Genomic DNA, 16604 nt, shown 5'->3' on the forward strand with positions numbered 1-16604 from the left:
AAGAAGAGCTGCGCTGCAAGGACAAATAATCAAGAAAGGAAAAAAACTAGAGGATGAGAGAGAGAGAACGAGGGGTAAAGAGAAGGCGAAAGCATGGCTCCTGTCTTTTTCTGCACCCATCTGTTCGGAGTGCAGGTGGAGCTCTATTCACTCAGCTCTGCATGTGTGTTTGGAGGGGGGGGGCAGGAAGAAAGGGAGGGCAAAAGGAAGAGTGGAGTGATGGTGAAGGGGATAATGGGAGAGGAGCGCATTGCAATGGCTGCCATGTAGTACCCTCCCTGCACAATTAGCCAATCAGAAGCAAGCTCTGCCAGCCAGAAGGACACATAAAAGAAGAACATTGCAGCAGAGGCACAGAAGGAGCCTGCGAGGAGCTGGGAAATACACAACAGCAGACCACAACACCCTCCCCTGGACACACCCTACTGGGGATCACTGCTTCTCTTTTTTCTGAACCATCGCCCACGCCACACGGAGAGAAATCTCTCACTCATCATCGTCCTGAAGAAAACCCCCGTCTCCTCATTTTCACACTGCTGAGGAAAACTACAATCGCACGGGCTGAGCTTTCTTGCCGAAGACTGTCGTTTTTCCTTTTTCTTTTTTTTTCTTTTCGTTTGGAACCTGACATCTGCTGTTCTCGATCCACGGCGTAATATCCGCAAGACGGCCTGAAGACCTGTGTATTGAAGGACCTAGATCAATATCATCTTTGTTGCTCAAGAATGGTTACTGTAAGTAAACCCTTTTCCGGTCTATCTCATGAAAAACAACAACAGCATCAGCACCACAGAATCAGTTTGAACACCCTCAAAACAGACAGCAAGTATATAAAATTCATCTTAAAATATAGGGTATTTAAATACAAGCTAGCTAAAACATACACACAGCATTTGGTCAAACATACTGGCGCATCTAATCGCGGATTCCGTGAACAAGATTAACGATTAGCCCGGGGTATAAGTAATGTGATACAGGCATGCGTGAGCATCGCTACAGACGAGCTCGCTTGTCTTTCTGAAGAGAATCAAAACATTGCTTTCTCCTTTCCTTACAAGGCATTCGTCATCAATCGTAATACGTAAAGTACCCTTCGCAACATGCATGTATTCCTACATCCGCTAATTAAACGCGTGCAAGCGATAATTAGCCATTGTTAACAAAGAGCGCTGAGGAATTCCTCAGAAATAGCTGAGGTGCGGCGGAGGCAGAAGAAGGGCGTGAGAGGGCACACTCCTGGCTCGGGAAGGATGCTCGAGACAAAACACGACGCCTCGGATGCTGAGAGCCCATCGAAGAGCAAAGGCAAAGGAAAGGGTCGAGTCACTCAGAGGGGGAGGGGAGATGTTATGCATCTGTTAGTTGGGATTGAATCAGGCAGGACGAAATTCCTAAGGCTTGCGATGCTATATATAAGAGACCGCGAGAGAGGAAACTGCGAGATGTCATGTGATGTATGGGAACGGCTAAATATCCCACATTTCTATCGATATCTTAGTGAGTTCATTTTTCATATACACATATATACACCGAAGTGTGTAAATAAGCATTAGGAAGGGAATACAAAGGCCTTTAGGGAAAGCGTTTTGGGCGTGTCTTCTCCAATAGAAATCAGCGATGCTGGCACTCGCACAGAACCACTATCTCCACGTACATTTGCTCTGTGTAAAAATGAACAAAAAACAGCTTATTTGAATACGAGCAGGTATTTGAAACGGACCCACGGGTGACTGTTTAATATGCTAAGATTAATTAATGACGTTTAATTCTTCAGGCCTGCTCTACACGAGGCGTATTTTCAGGATGACCGTCTTTGTTTCTTGTCCGAAAAATGTGATAATAGCTACTAAACCCTGGTTGGAGACTCGTTTAGTAATAGCCTAATTAATTTGAACGCTCTTTGGAAATTACACTCAACATTTGGCAGCCACACAACATTTTGCGTTTGAGGTTAGAGGCCTCTGGTCCTCACAAATCAGTAACGTTATATTCGTCTGCTGTGAAGGACAGCCTGCCTTGTGTTAGACTGACCTCAAACAAAAGGCGATGCGAAACGACGCGCTTCTCTTTCGTTTTAAGTCTCGGTAGATGGTGTGATGAATGAATGACGGGCCTCTCGGCATGTTGTTCCGCAGTCCTCCGTGAGCACGAGCCTCTACCGCAGTGCCAAGCTCGTAAAACCGTTGAGTCAGATAACCTTCTCCAGGAGCAGATACGCAATTCAAGGACAAGGACATCACAGCGAGATGCACAACACAACACATCCGTCTGAACACACGAGCTCGCCATTTATCGCTAATAAAGAGTTTGTCAATTAAATAATAACACAGCGTTTAAAAAAAAAACACGTTTGACAGTATTTGTGGGCGGTCAAGGGAAGCCGTTACGAACGTTACAGAATCACAGACCTCGTCTATTATGAATTTAAACGGTGATTATTTTGAACAGATCTAGTAGCCTAGGCTACAGAAACTAATATTACAGCCAATAATAATCAAATTATAATTGTTAAATATTACGACCAGGCCACTTAAATATGGATTTCGGTTAAGAAGAAAAAACTGTCAGCTAACTTACCTAGAACAGAATATTATACAGTTGTTACATAATTAGCTAGAGGCATTTATTTGATGACATTATTTAAATGTACATTTAATTACGTTTGTTATTATTATAATTTTCGTTATTTTAAAATTGTCTTGTAGAATAGCAGTGAAGAAGTGAAGACAGTTGCAATGTTCATTGTTCCCGGAGAGTCCCGCAGCCTCTGGCCTCGACACAAAGCGCCACTGTTTACATTAATATTCATAGTGCTGCCACGGTCTCTGTAGAGGAGGAACGGGTGGCTCTTTTGTTCGCTCGTGTCAATACGTTTATTCAGCAAAAAGGAGCTCGGATTTGTGAATGCCCACAGAAGCACACGCGCACTTGTCCAATCAAAGGACGAGAGGATAACGAGTTTTAACGATTCGTAAACGTGTTTATTTATGAAGACGACATCAAGAGCTTAATGTCCACTTGATAAAACGGAGCGCGCGACACCAAGGATGTTTTGTAGGTAGTTGTGCGTGTTGAGCCACTCCCGGATTCAGCACTCTGGATAGCGACCGAACAGGAATACCGGGATACCGCTAGCGCCTTTTCTTCCCGCTAAACGTTTCTGGCGTTCTTGTAGAATTATAAAACTAATTATTTTTAAAAAGGCATAAAAACTGTTTTTAAATAAAATAACGCTATTTGGGGGAATACAAGAGAGACGTGTGAATTCGCGTGATAAATCAATGCTCTTTCGCGCTGCAGATTTTTTTTCTTCCACGAGTTAAATTAACCCAATTCACCGACAAAAATAAACAACAAAGCAAAGGATTTATCCGTTCAGTTTTGACTTGTGTCCTGTTGTTTTACAGCTGCCACTGTGATCCCTTAAGCTGCAGTGAGAGTGTGGCTAATGCCCTTTGTTTAGGATAATCCTGTAATCTGTTACTGAAACGGCCTATTGGCAATCCAACATTCCCATTTCAGTCAGGAGGCCCGTCCAGACACGTAGCTACGTTTATGAATTAGAAATGATAAAATTAAAGTCTGGATTAGGCGTCAGCAATGTCACGAGCACAGATTCATTTTTCCATAGCCTAACGTTAACGGATAAAACTGGGAATCGCTACCCTGGCAGTCTGCAAATTGATGTTGACATGTTACATACAGCTAGGCTACAGATTAGATCAGCCTTATGCTTTATTTGTTTACCTCGCCGGATCTTGTGCAAGACTGTGTTTATTTTAAGAAAATGGCTCCCTCCCTGCACAGGGACATTAAGGAAGTGACGCGAGTGGATAGTCTTCACAGACAGATTGCTTTTTATCTCATGCTGATTTCAGGCCTGTTTTTATTTTTATCTTTTAATACGTTTTCTGGCATGATGCGTTAATGCATTTTAATTTACTGTAATATTTTAAAGTAATCTACATTTATACTGAAGTCGGTCTGATTTATCTCCCAAGAAAAAAATGGTGGCAGCTAAACCAAGTGGGTTTTCTATAATAAAGCTATGTTTTTTCTTACATTTGTATATTGTGTCATTCAACATGACAAAAAATAAAAAAAATAAAAAAAACCTTCTTTTGATTGACAAGGCTTGATGGTCATTTCAGCACACTCTCATTGGAGACTCACTAAGAGGAATCTTTGCAGTCATTTATCATTATTTGTGCGCTGGTGGGAAGGTAACAGGTTTTGCTCATGGGATGCAGGGCTCTTGTTTGTGTGCAAGTCTGGGCCCTCGTGTAGGCGATGCTGATGCGGTGCATTAAATATTGAGGGAGAACTCTCCTTGAAATAGAAAAGTACAGGCTGGGATGGGAATGTCAAAGCCCGCTCTGTGGCCATGTTTTGCTTTGTAAGGCTTATTTTTAATAGCTTTAATTCAGGGACAGTTGATAAGATGTGTGATGTTTAGGCAGCGCTGTGGTAGGAAATCCAGCAGTAAGCAGTCTCTCGCCTGTCTCTGTGAATCATGTATTTTGGGATGAAGTGATCTTCCACCTCTATCTCTGCTGTGCTGGTGCCAGTATCTGGGCTGTAGGATAGTGTACGTGTCAGTCTGTGTGGTCGAAGAGCCTGTGCATTTTGTAACTCACTACATTCATCTCTGAGGATGGGTGGCTTGCCATAGGGAGGTTTACTTCAGTTCATGAATCCCGTTTGCCCTGATCCTGTCACTTTGTGTCAAGACTCACTCTGTTTGTGGCAACACGTAGACAGTGCCTGTCTGAGTTTACTTTCTAAACCCGAGATATTTCCCAGGCTATACAGGCTATGGGCTACTGTCCAAGCAAAAAATGCCATTTTATCCCCATTTGTGATCAAACGAACACCCTTTCCTTGGAAATTCCTGCTCGGGTGACACTGAAATTGTCAGTTTTGCCTAGATCCATGTTTGCAGTGCTTTAATAACTCAGCTCTCTGAGCTTTCTCCTTGTCAGTGTCAATTTGCTTGAGATATAAATTCTGGCTGCCCCGAAAGCTTATTTTATTAATGCAAGATAAAAAGTGATTTTAACCGAGCGCTCGAATATACACACATACATGCGAGCTTTGCTAAAAGTCAAGAAGCCAGCCAATAGCAACAGTCGTCAAGCTGCTGTTACCTGGGCAACCTGGTTAGAGGTAAGGCTCAAGGCAAGAATAAATCATTCCACTGAAGAAAGAGATGAGAGGAAGAAGTGCGTTTCAGAGAGATGAGAGGAAGAGGCAATACTGAAGGGAGAACAAAGGATCAAACTTCCCATACTACTATAAATTCACCTGTGCAACTGAACAAACATTGTAAAATAAAATGCTTAATTAGATATCAGATACAATTTAATGTATTTCCAATTACTTTCCTGGAAAGATCATAAAAATAAAAAAAAAGAGAGAGAGAGACTTGTAACATATCATTCTGCCTGTTGATTGTGGGACTCAAAACAAAAAGATTGCGGATGCATTGTTAATTAAGTTGGTGAGACACCCTGTTCCACCCCAGGGGCTGTTCACTGGGAAAGAGTGCTTTCAGTCAACTAAGGATGACTAATACATGAACATACATTACATATGCCAATTTGTAAATTCTGGAGAGTAGCAGCCTTGGGAAAAATATGAAGAAAAAAAAATTACAAAAGAGATAAAAATGACAGATCGCTTATGGTACGGTGCAGAGCACCACTCCAGTTGTGCGTTGGGACAGAAAGGGAACGTTAAAGACTAAAGTAGCGTCTAAAACCTTCATACATCTGTTCTTTGAAAATCCCCTATAGGCCAAATTAAGCATCATGTTGTACTCCACAGCAAAATGGATGAACCCAAGACCCAGACATATGCACACACTCATGCTTTTCACATAAACAAGGTATCAATTGATCTTTATTCATCTGAACTGCATTTTCTTAAAAGGAAATGTAAAAAACGTAGTTTTAGCATTTACATGAACTTTCATGCCCATCCTCTTAGAGGCTTGTGATGTAACGCTGAATGACCCTGGATAGCATAAAGGGGGCTGGGAAAGAGTGAAAGGACTGTGACATCTGCAGGGCCAGGGGCTGATGGAGAGAGTTGAAGTGAGGGAGGATGTCAGAGGAGGAGGGGAGGGGGGATATTGTGGGATATTGTTCTCTTCTATAGCCCTCTACCACTCAGATGCATTGATTTGTAACCTCTCAACCAGTATGCCAAGCATTACGCCCCTCAATGTATGCGTTTTCACCCAAACTGCACCATCTTAGAGTGTCATTTGTCATTTTTCCACCTGCAGATAATCAGCACCATGGAAACCCAGGTGTCCAATGGTCCGAGTGGAACTAGCCTGCCTAACGGCCCTGTCATTAGCACTAATGGCGCCACAGACGACAGCAAAACCAACCTGATCGTCAACTACCTGCCTCAGAACATGACCCAAGAGGAGTTCAAGAGCCTTTTCGGCAGTATCGGAGAAATCGAGTCCTGCAAATTAGTCAGAGACAAGATTACAGGTAACCATGCAATTTGGTCTTGATTCAGTAAGGGATATTAGCATCAAAGCAAGGGTCCAATGCATGCATTCCAATGCATTCTCATTTGTATTATTCCAGGCCAGAGTTTGGGCTATGGCTTTGTAAACTATGTGGATCCCAACGATGCCGACAAGGCCATCAACACGCTCAACGGTCTCAAACTGCAGACCAAAACAATCAAGGTAAGAGTAGCTCATGAAGCCCACGCTCTTCAATCACTCGATGGGGAGAAAGTAGAGAAATAAAGCACATAGAGCCCAATACAGACGTGACAGCAGGAGGGGAGGAGAATGGGAGGGGCAGGGGAGGAATTGGTGGTGGGTACAAAAGGAGCAAAAGAAAAGAAAAAGTGGAGGTCAGAAAGCAAAGGGTTGTGCACAGAGTTGATTGTGATGGAAATGTAATTAGTGAGACGCAATGTGCGGCTTGGAGGTCAACACAGAGAGCCCCATCTGCCTTCAATCTTGGCTAATTAGGGCCTTCTTTGTCCCCAATTCAGCTGGGTTTTGGGGTGGGGAAAGGTCTGCCTGGGCTTCTGAAAGCATGACATTAAACAGTCGGTCTGCTCCTCCACCTGATCACCACACATCAAAGCCAAGGCAAAGAATCAGCAGTTAAGCAGCTTTCACAGACTTAGTGTAGGTTTGCATGTGCTCATATTAGGCATATGCATGTAAATCATATGACAGGCCAAGATGACAATGTTTCATATCAGAGCAGTTTCATTCCCTAGTCTAATTTGAAACCATAGCACACAGTTATTTGGTGAATAATTGTCCTAATCGTCTTGTTTGTTCAGTGCATTCATCCAGCTTTGCCACAACGTTCGTGTGCCCACTGCCCTCAAATCCTTAAGCTGGGCAAATGTCATATTTTCCATGTCAATACAGCACTGTTATAAAGGTAAGGAGCCGATAGTGAGGATGGAAGGGAGGGCGTGAATGAGGGAGGGAGACGGGGCGTAGGAGCAAAGACTAGGAAGGAGCCGAATGCCAATGACAGGATTAGGGGCCATATGGGCTGCAGGCACCATCTGTACTGTGGGAGAGACAGGGAGAGGGTTAATTATGGGGCAGCATCCCATCCCTCCAATACATCTCCCCCCTCTAGTCTCTGCTGTACACTCACCCACTCACTGCACAATTACACCCCTACCTCAACAATACCGCTGCTTAGTCATACTGGCCTGCAAGACGCAAACACACATATGGTGGAAAAACACATCATTGTGCCAAGGTCTCATGGCGAAACATGCAACTTGGTTGGGCGTCATAAAATGGCTTAAACACATTTAAAATAGAACCCTGTTTATGATAAAAACAAGTTTCCTAGATTAACTTTTTTTTTCTCTTGCTGTAATTGCTTACATAAAGGTCATCAGATTCAAGTATGCAAATGTGTGTTGAAAAGAAAGAAATGAAATGCTTGGCCCATTATTGAATAAAAAGGTTACAGACGGAAAAAAAAATCATTATATTAGATAAATTATAAATTATATATGTAAAAACTAGTATGAAGAGTATAAGGCTATATGGTGCTATAAATGTTTAGACAAATTATAGAACATCATATGTATTGTATTTTACATGCAATATAAAGTTAATTAAATTATATAATAAAACAATATATAAGTAAATTGGTTTAAAAAAGACAATTGGTAAAAAGACTGTATGTCACTCTAAATGTTTAGAAAAACAATAAAAAGAACATTATATTATTATTTGTGTTATATATTATTATTATTAACATTACATGGCAATATAATTTGTCTGAAAAATATATGAAGTATATATTAAATATGCAATATAAAGTAAATCAACTATAGATCACAAATATAATAAAAATACATTGAATAATACAAATTTAAATCCTAGATAAAACATGTCCAAGTATAAATGAGAAGTATTAATTGTAATACTGTTGAACAAAAACAAACATACTAGAATATTCCAGAGTTTTCAGAAAGTGTGTGCGCCACATTTCCATTAACATGAATTGATACTGTGCTTTTTGTTTGATTTGCTTTTGTTTTTTTTTTTTGTTTTTTTTTTTTCATGGGGTATTTTGTGTGGACGTGTGTTGGGGAGTTGTCAGGGGCGCTGGACATCTTGTAATCTGTTTACTTGATATCGCTGGTTGCCAGAGGAGCAGTTTCCCCTTGACAAAGGAGAGATGGAGAAGGAGGGAGCCAATCTCTTTATCTAAAAAAAACCCCACATGCACACACACTGACACCATCAATCAAAATCAGCCCCTTCCAACCAGAAACTCATAAATATACATATTTCATGAGAAAAATCTGTTCGCATCCCAAATTTGACCAAGACGGCACGGTAGGGGACTTTTAAGAAATATAGAAAGGAATATAAAAATGAGATGAATATTTAAACATCAAAATAAATGTCTAATTGGACTTGATATTACATGACACGTCCCGAAGCGGAACAGGTTCTAAATACTGCTGTCTTGTGGAAAATCACTGGCTAGAATAACAGCCCATGATATCAAATCAGCATAGAGGGTGTTGATTCATTTGGGTGGGGTAGGGATGGGGGGAGTGAATGTGAGAGTGGGCTCGTGTTTCTGCTGTCAGGAGCAGAGTGAAGCTGAAGTAGCGTTTAATAAGGGAACCAGGTTTGGTTCGAGTGAAGTAAGAGACGTGGATTTCAAGGAAGGAGGGATGAGAGAGAGTGGGCGGATGTCTCGCCTTTGAGCGTAGCAGTGCTGTGACATATCTGCTTCGACTACACTTGAAAGTTTGCACTGCTGAGAGTTTTAGGACTGTCACAGCTGTCTTGATGCATGCTTCTTAATATTTCTATTAAAAGAAATCCTAAACTGCAGCTCCTTGTTTTGTGTGTGTGTGTGTGTAATGTAGGTGTCCTATGCCAGACCAAGCTCAGCTTCCATACGCGATGCCAACCTGTACGTGAGCGGGCTGCCCAAAACCATGAGTCAGAAAGACATGGAGCAGTTGTTTTCCCAGTATGGAAGGATCATCACCTCACGCATCCTGGTAGACCAGGTCACAGGTAAACGTTACCTCACTTCCACTAACAGCGTAGGGACCCTGGGGGAGGATTACAAATCTATTTTAAGCTCTGGCTGTGACGCAAAAAAGAAGCTATATGTTTTAGTTTTAGTTATATGTTAGGTTCAACTAAATGAAATTAAAATTAGAAATGCTTTTTTAATTTAAATAGATCAAATTAAAACAGTACAACCTCAAGTAATGTCAAATATGCCTATTGAAATTCAGAATAATGCATTATTCATCCGTGCATTTTAATAATAAATAAATAAATCTTATCTGCCATTCATTAGTGTGACGGTGCTAACATTGCCTTGCCTTCTGTTTGGAGCAGGTATATCGCGCGGAGTAGGCTTCATCCGGTTTGACAAAAGAAATGAGGCCGAGGAAGCCATCAAAGGCCTGAATGGTCAAAAGCCGCTGGGCGCCGCCGAGCCCATCACCGTGAAGTTCGCCAACAATCCCAGTCAGAAAACGGGACAGGCCTTGCTTACCCAGCTTTACCAGACAGCTGCTCGCCGCTTCACTGGCCCTCTGCACCACCAGACTCAGCGCTTCAGGTACTGCTCCCACCTACAGCCCACAACCCTAATGCTCCCTACTCTTCCTCTGACGGTTTTCCTTTAAACAGCAGCACATTCACACCATCAGGGGGATTTTGACAAATCACAATGAGTCTGAGGCAGTGCGTAAATTTTTAAAAGAACTGGCCCTGCTTAGAGAGAAAACACTGCATGTGACTCAGTCACGGCATGGATGCATTCACAAGAATTCATCGCAGTACTCTCAGACCATCGCCCGAGGGCTTTGTAAGCACTGCATCAGTGTGATGGGCCAGCCGCCGCCTGCTGATTGGTGGATGCGGTGCCCAGTAAAGAGCTCCCCCTGGTGGCTGAAGTTGCTGCTTGAAAACTCTTTGCTCGTTGTTGGATTATGCAACTAATATCTTCACCTCCGTCACTCTCCCTCTTGCATTGCAGACTCGACAATTTACTAAACGCCAGCTATGGAGTCAAGAGGTAATTTCCAAAAAAAAGGTGTCCTTTCAAAAGCATCCATGCCTAAACAAGCTCAAACAAAGTGCCCAGAATAACGCCTGCTGACTTTAGCATTACCATAACAGATTGGAGAAAACACTTAGTAGCGTAGACTGACGTAGCTGATATCACAGCAGGACATTCTGGCATGGCTTTGTTGCACCTTTTTGTTCTTTTGGTTGGTTCCTTGATTGAACTGATTTGTATGTATTTCTGTATTGAACTAACTTTATTATTTTTTTCAGTTTTGGTTGCTTTAATGTATTTTTTCCACCAGCATGGACATACAAGATTCTGTTTGCGTCTCCTTTGTTCATTCAAATTTTCCGTTGATTTGTTTCTGATTTGCCTTCATCCCTCTCTAGGTTTCTGTTTTGCTAAGTATCGTGATTTTGTTGGACATTGTGAATTCTGTCCTATTTCAAACAGGGACTAGAGTTTGGTTTGGTCATCCTAGTTAATACAATAGTTTTTTTTTTGTTTTGTTTTTGTTTACCTATTTAAGGCTGTGGAGATCGAGTGTCCGGTCCTCAAAGAGTCCATAATGGCAGGAACATGTGTTAATGAGAGGCACGCTGTGCTGAACTTCAGAATGACACCCATGGTAGCTCTCCTTCTTTCGTCCCCAGATTCTCCCCCATAACCATTGACAGCATGACCAGTCTAGCCGGCGTCAACCTGACCGGGCCCACCGGAGCCGGCTGGTGCATCTTCGTCTACAACCTGTCCCCAGAAGCCGACGAAAGCGTCCTGTGGCAGCTCTTCGGACCGTTCGGCGCCGTCACAAACGTCAAGGTCATCCGTGACTTCACCACCAACAAATGTAAGGGCTTTGGCTTTGTCACCATGACCAACTACGACGAGGCAGCAATGGCTATCGCCAGCCTGAACGGCTACCGCCTGGGCGACCGGGTGCTGCAGGTCTCCTTCAAGACCAGCAAGCAGCACAAGGCTTGAAGGAAGGCCTAGTCACTACTGCTCTTTAACATGCAGGGGGAGCTACTGAGCTCCCTGTACATTCACTTTACATGGGCCTGGACTGAGTCTCTCTCTAACACACATTCGACACACACATACACACACACGTTTAGTTATTATGAGCAAAAATACACAAGTAGAGTCATTTTTCTTTTCTCTTTACACAACATGCTAGTCCGTGCCAGCATTTGCCTGAATTGAATTAGCAGAGTTGCGAGGCAGAGCTGGGGAAATCCTTGAGGAGGGACAGTCTAACGAATGTGACAGAGAATGTCTGCAGAGATTTAATTTAATTCAGGCAAAGTAAGAGAACTAGTCAATGAAAGGAAAATCAAAAGTTCAAAGTTAATCAAATATGTGCAATTTACCCGAAATCTTGCCCCCGTTACTCTCCTGTCTGGCTTCAGAGGATGTAGTCACATTTTTACACTTGGGCATTTTGAATCAGTGATTTAAATCTTTTTTTTTTTTTTTAAGAGGAAAATTATTAAACAGTGTTCTCTTATATATATTATGATATAACTATATATTCAACATTTAAGGTGGTTATAATAGCCAAATATGTAAGCATTTTCTAGAACTTTGATTACGGTTTCCTGGCTCTACATTTGGTTGCAACCTTGCCTTATGGCGCAACACACTCCTTACTTGAGGTCCAACCCAACAGCCTCTGAACAAACTGGTAGTCTCAAATCGAGAGGTCACCCGGGGGCCATCACAATCACTTCAGCACACCGAAAGACAACGTTCATCACAGAGACACTCACACACGCACACACACGAATGCACATATGCACCTCCACTGGAGGGCATAGCGAAACATCACAAAACATGGCGACCTAGAATCTCCTCACATCGTTCCACTCTGAGTTTTATATCGTTAGAATTTAGAATCAATTCCACCACATGCAGTTGTCTGTGTAACTAGGGGCATTTCGACAGTGTTCCCATGGCGATGGCATTTGGAATTCTTTTTAAAGTCTTTTAAACCAATTACGAAGGACGACTGCGGAATCCAGAACCTTATTAGATCATTTTAAAGAGGTTTGAATGGCTCAAGAATAGGAAAGGCTGTGTGTCAGCTCTTTGAGCTGCCTATTTTATGGAGAGTGAGCTGTTATGAAGGTCAGGGGCCACTGGGATTGGTCGTCCTTGGTCTTCATAACTTCTTAGATACATTTAGCTCCATTCACTAAACAGAATTGCATTATAATTCGTTTTCCCAGACCAGTTTTAGCAGCCCCTAAATATCTAACCAGCTACATATCAAGCAAAAAATAAATAAATACAAATAAATCACATTTTGTGTCTTCAAGGCCCTTTATAGCAAGTCGCAGCCACATGAGCAACACAAAATGTTTTTTTTAATAGTCATCTTATAAATGAAAAATGTCCTAGATACATTAAAGACAATGCCCAAGCTGTCCACAGCCCTGTGATAAAACAAACGATAACTGTTCCATGGGGAGAGACATTGCTGTAAAATCGCAAACCTTCACACTATATGCAGAACAGAACTGAAAGGTGTAAATGTGTGTTCAAATCAAGTGACATTTTGCTTTTCTAAATAACGCTGTGTTAGCCAAAGAGGACAATGATCTCTTTGAAAGGATTACATTAGAGATTAATATATTTTTATATCTACGAGAAAAGAAAAAACAAGACCTTGTGCAACATTTTTACAGATTCTTAAACTGTGGAAATCTTTGGACACACCGCATGGCTTTTATTTTCAGAGTTTTTCAACTTTGGGGAGAGAGCTAGGGCCAGTCTGCGGTGTAAGGGAGGGGATCGGAGGGCTGGGGACTCAGATTTACATGCAGTGAATCCATTTCATTTTCAAAAATACAAAAAAAAAATCAAAAAGAGAAACATATGAAACATTTAAAAAAAGATTGAGCAGATAAGTACATGTGTGCATTACGCAGGAAGAGTAGTGAAGAAATAAATCAAGCGTTGCTTCAATGACGGTGCAGTGAAGCTTGAAATGACGTCACATTAAACACCCAGAGCATCTCATCTTGTATTGGCAAAAACAAACAAGAAGATTCACCTTAACGCTTCAGCATGTTCAGTGCACAAAAAGAAGTGACAAATTGACTTAATGTAGCTGCACTTATCAATGTAATCAATCCTCACACAATAATCCATAACGAACTGTATTCGCCAGTATGTCAACACAACTAGCAAGTGTCTATCATAGTACAGTCTAGATTTTTTCGTTTTTATTTAATTCACGCTCAACACATCTTCTGTATTCCACCATTACATCATCGACACCTAATTTTGCTCCTTTGCACAAGCACTAACCAACCAAGGGATCTTAGCTTTGTCACTGATGAAGGGAAAAAAGTGCCACCGCACACACACATATACACATACACACACACACACAACACATATCAAAGTGTCTCTAAGCATTCCCATTGTATCACAACTGGGATACACCTTGAACTAAGCCCTCTCAGCTTACGCCACATTAACATCGCAACACATTTTTCTTTCGCTAACGCTAAATTATCCTGGAACTCATCGGTGGTGTGCCCTAGAGGGGACAAATATCCTAGACGTAAAGATTGGTTCACCCTCTAAAATGAGCGATGGGGTAGATACAGTGACCAGGACAACCCTGTAGTGCACAGGTGACCATAGGGAGGTTTATAGAGTGTCCCAACGAACTCTTTATCTACACCTCTCCCCCGTCCCCTCAGAGAGCCAGGGACAATTGCAGGAAGCAAACATACTGCACCGCTTGAGCAACTACAATAATAATCATAAAAAAAAGACAAAAAAAAGAAAAAAGAAACATCTTTCCTATGGAACAGTAAGTGCAATGTGCTTCGTTTTTATATTGACTGAGAACAAAAGATATATATATTTTTAAAAAAAGAAATTAAACCTCACACTGAAATGGTTTGCAGAATAGTGAAAGGATCAAATGTAATGAACAACAACGAAATGAAAAAAAAAAGAAGTGTTAACTAACAGATTCATTAGAAGAATCAAACAAGCACCGAGAGCTCTGGTCTCTAAAAATGTCCATTATCCCTTCCTCCATGCCCTTAACAGTGCTCTGACCATGCAAGCTAAAACAAACAGCCATCTATGGTACCGAGAAGAGCAATTCTAAAAGACCGTGTATGGAATACTGTCTAAAATTTCACCGGTTTTAGCCCATGTTGATTTCAGAATATCATTTTTTCCTGTAAGTTATTGCTTTACTTTACATATCAGAATCACATGTTAACTTAGCGTATTTGTGTTGTTGGTGTTGCCATAGAGGACACACGTGGGTCGGATATTTAGTTTTGGTTCCTTTTATTGGGTACGGTTTCTTATATTTGTTTCCATTATTTATTAGTGTATGCAGGTTTTAGAATTAGTTAGACTTATTTATTTTCAATCAAAATGTGTTTAATTGTGTTTTGTAAAAGTCTGTGGTAGCTTTCGTTGCAACATAAATGATTTAAACTGAAAAAAGAAAAAAAATCAATATAGCGCCAATGAACTTGTATTATTTGGGCGACTTTAAGCTTGTAGTTTTAACTTATTGTTAACTTAAAAAACTATTTATTATCATTATTATGATTATTATTATTGCCTCGTATGAAAGTATGTTTTTGTGTATATTTATGGTTTATTTCATTATATTTGCAAGTTTAAATACTTTTCATTTTGCCAAAATGTGGTTACACCTTTTTGTTTTTCTTTAAAGGGAACAAATAGATCAAAAAAATAAAACAACAAAACTGCTTTAGAATTACAATTTGGAAAAGTTCTTCATAGGCAAAGAATGCACTGCTATATTAAACTAATTGAAGTGTATAAACATACATGCTGTGTGCTAGTTGTTATGCCTTTAATGCCTGTGTTTTGTTTGTCTTGTTAAATGAAAACCTTTTGATTATTTAATCTAAATCACAGTCTTGTTTTTCCAGCCACATTCAGAACCCCAAAGCGAGTCAGCTAGGGCCCGGGGCAGGGCGGGGGGTCGAGGCGCGGTCCGGTCTACGGTCTAGACCTGCAGCTAGTCCCTAGGTTCAGTGTCCCTCACCAAAACCTCTCACCCGCTGCCATAAAGCCATGAAACAAACTAAGAGAGTGGTCTAGAAAATAAAACAGTCAGTGGGAAGACTAGAGCACAACGTTTAGCAGACGTGGGCGAAGAAAGCGCAGCGGGGGAGACGGGACGGGGCAGGCGATGCGCTGAGCTAGATAAAGGGGTCAGTGGTCACTCTGTTTCTCAACCAGTTGTATTTCGTGTCAGTTAATTTAGGAGGGACACAGAGTTACTTAGCAAACTTCTTCTGAAACCATTTTCCAGGAATAACAGAACAATAACGGACTAAAACAAACGAACAACAATAAATGTTTTAATAAAAGATCAAAAGCAGAACTCCTGATCTCAGTGTCTGTGTGTCACGAATAAAAAATCTCATACTTCCAAACCTGAACAAACAAAGAGAAACACATAACAATGGGGAAAAAAAATAATAAACCTTTCAGTTTAGTTTAGGATATTTATTACTGGGATTTCAGCTGAAGACGCTTGAGGAATTTTTCATGGAATTGTTTAATTATTTGTACTTTACATGCCAGAAAACAAATAAAAGATATGAATCTCAGAGTTTTGTATGTGTCCGTTTTTTTTCTTTGGAGGAGGAGGATTCGGGGGGGGGGGGGGGGGGGTTCTTCATCCAATGTAATCATGTTTAATTAATAAACCGCTTGATATTCCTACAGTAAAGTTGTGTATTGATGAACTACTCACAGCTGTTTAGTGTGAACAGTGTCAGACATGTGTCCACTGAACACTCCAAAATGAAAAAGTGCACTTTAAATAACCAAATGAGGCACTTAATTAAGTGTTGTAGTCATCCTCACACAGCTGAGGGGAAGAGACTGTTAGAATTCATACACTACACAGTACAGCAATTAGTAAGATAAGTGCATACTGGATAGAGCTGGGTAGATTAATTACAAACTAAAATTTGTAGTTACTAACATTACACATTTCAGGTAATAGAACAG

The 16604-nt window shown here is 41.1% G+C and overlaps 2 protein-coding genes across 10 annotated transcripts in view; one reads left to right on the plus strand and one right to left on the minus strand.

Annotated features, from left to right (window-relative positions):
• LOC113049576 (dedicator of cytokinesis protein 7-like) overlaps nucleotides 1-2254 on the minus strand; it is a 59955-nt gene extending 57701 nt beyond the window's left edge. For 2 of the 3 annotated variants that reach the window (XM_026212041.1, XM_026212031.1), the window contains exon 1: nucleotides 2032-2253. In XM_026212041.1, coding sequence (XP_026067826.1) covers nucleotides 2032-2237 — 206 coding nt within the window. In that variant the 5' untranslated portion in view covers nucleotides 2238-2253. Of the gene's footprint in view, nucleotides 1-2031 lie in introns of all 3 variants that reach the window. The other variant, XM_026212021.1, reaches the window with a different exon arrangement.
• LOC113049592 (ELAV-like protein 3) lies at nucleotides 305-16198 on the plus strand. Of its 7 annotated transcripts, none has more exons than XM_026212064.1 (7): nucleotides 305-734; nucleotides 6290-6506; nucleotides 6606-6709; nucleotides 9406-9559; nucleotides 9890-10118; nucleotides 10539-10577; nucleotides 11204-16198. In XM_026212064.1, the coding sequence occupies exons 1-7, from the start codon at nucleotides 726-728 to the stop codon at nucleotides 11550-11552; spliced, it is 1101 nt and encodes a 366-aa protein (XP_026067849.1). In that variant the 5' UTR covers nucleotides 305-725; the 3' UTR covers nucleotides 11553-16198. The 7 variants fall into 7 exon arrangements, with proteins under 7 accessions (XP_026067849.1, XP_026067859.1, XP_026067867.1 ...); XM_026212074.1 differs by having other exon boundaries at nucleotides 9893-10118; XM_026212082.1 differs by having other exon boundaries at nucleotides 306-734; nucleotides 11225-16198.
• Nucleotides 16199-16604: the final 406 nt, after the last annotated feature.

The sequence above is a fragment of the Carassius auratus genome, chromosome 3 (assembly GCF_003368295.1).
Source record: "Carassius auratus strain Wakin chromosome 3, ASM336829v1, whole genome shotgun sequence".
NCBI classification, from domain to species: domain Eukaryota; kingdom Metazoa; phylum Chordata; class Actinopteri; order Cypriniformes; family Cyprinidae; genus Carassius; species Carassius auratus.

Coding starts and splice junctions, on each gene's coding strand:
- LOC113049592 (XM_026212064.1), top strand. Junction 6,507..6,605: donor AGTCAGAGACAAGATTACAG/GTAACCATGCAA, acceptor GTATTATTCCAG/GCCAGAGTTTGGGCTATGGC. Junction 10,578..11,203: donor GCCAGCTATGGAGTCAAGAG/GTAATTTCCAAA, acceptor CACCCATGGTAG/CTCTCCTTCTTTCGTCCCCA.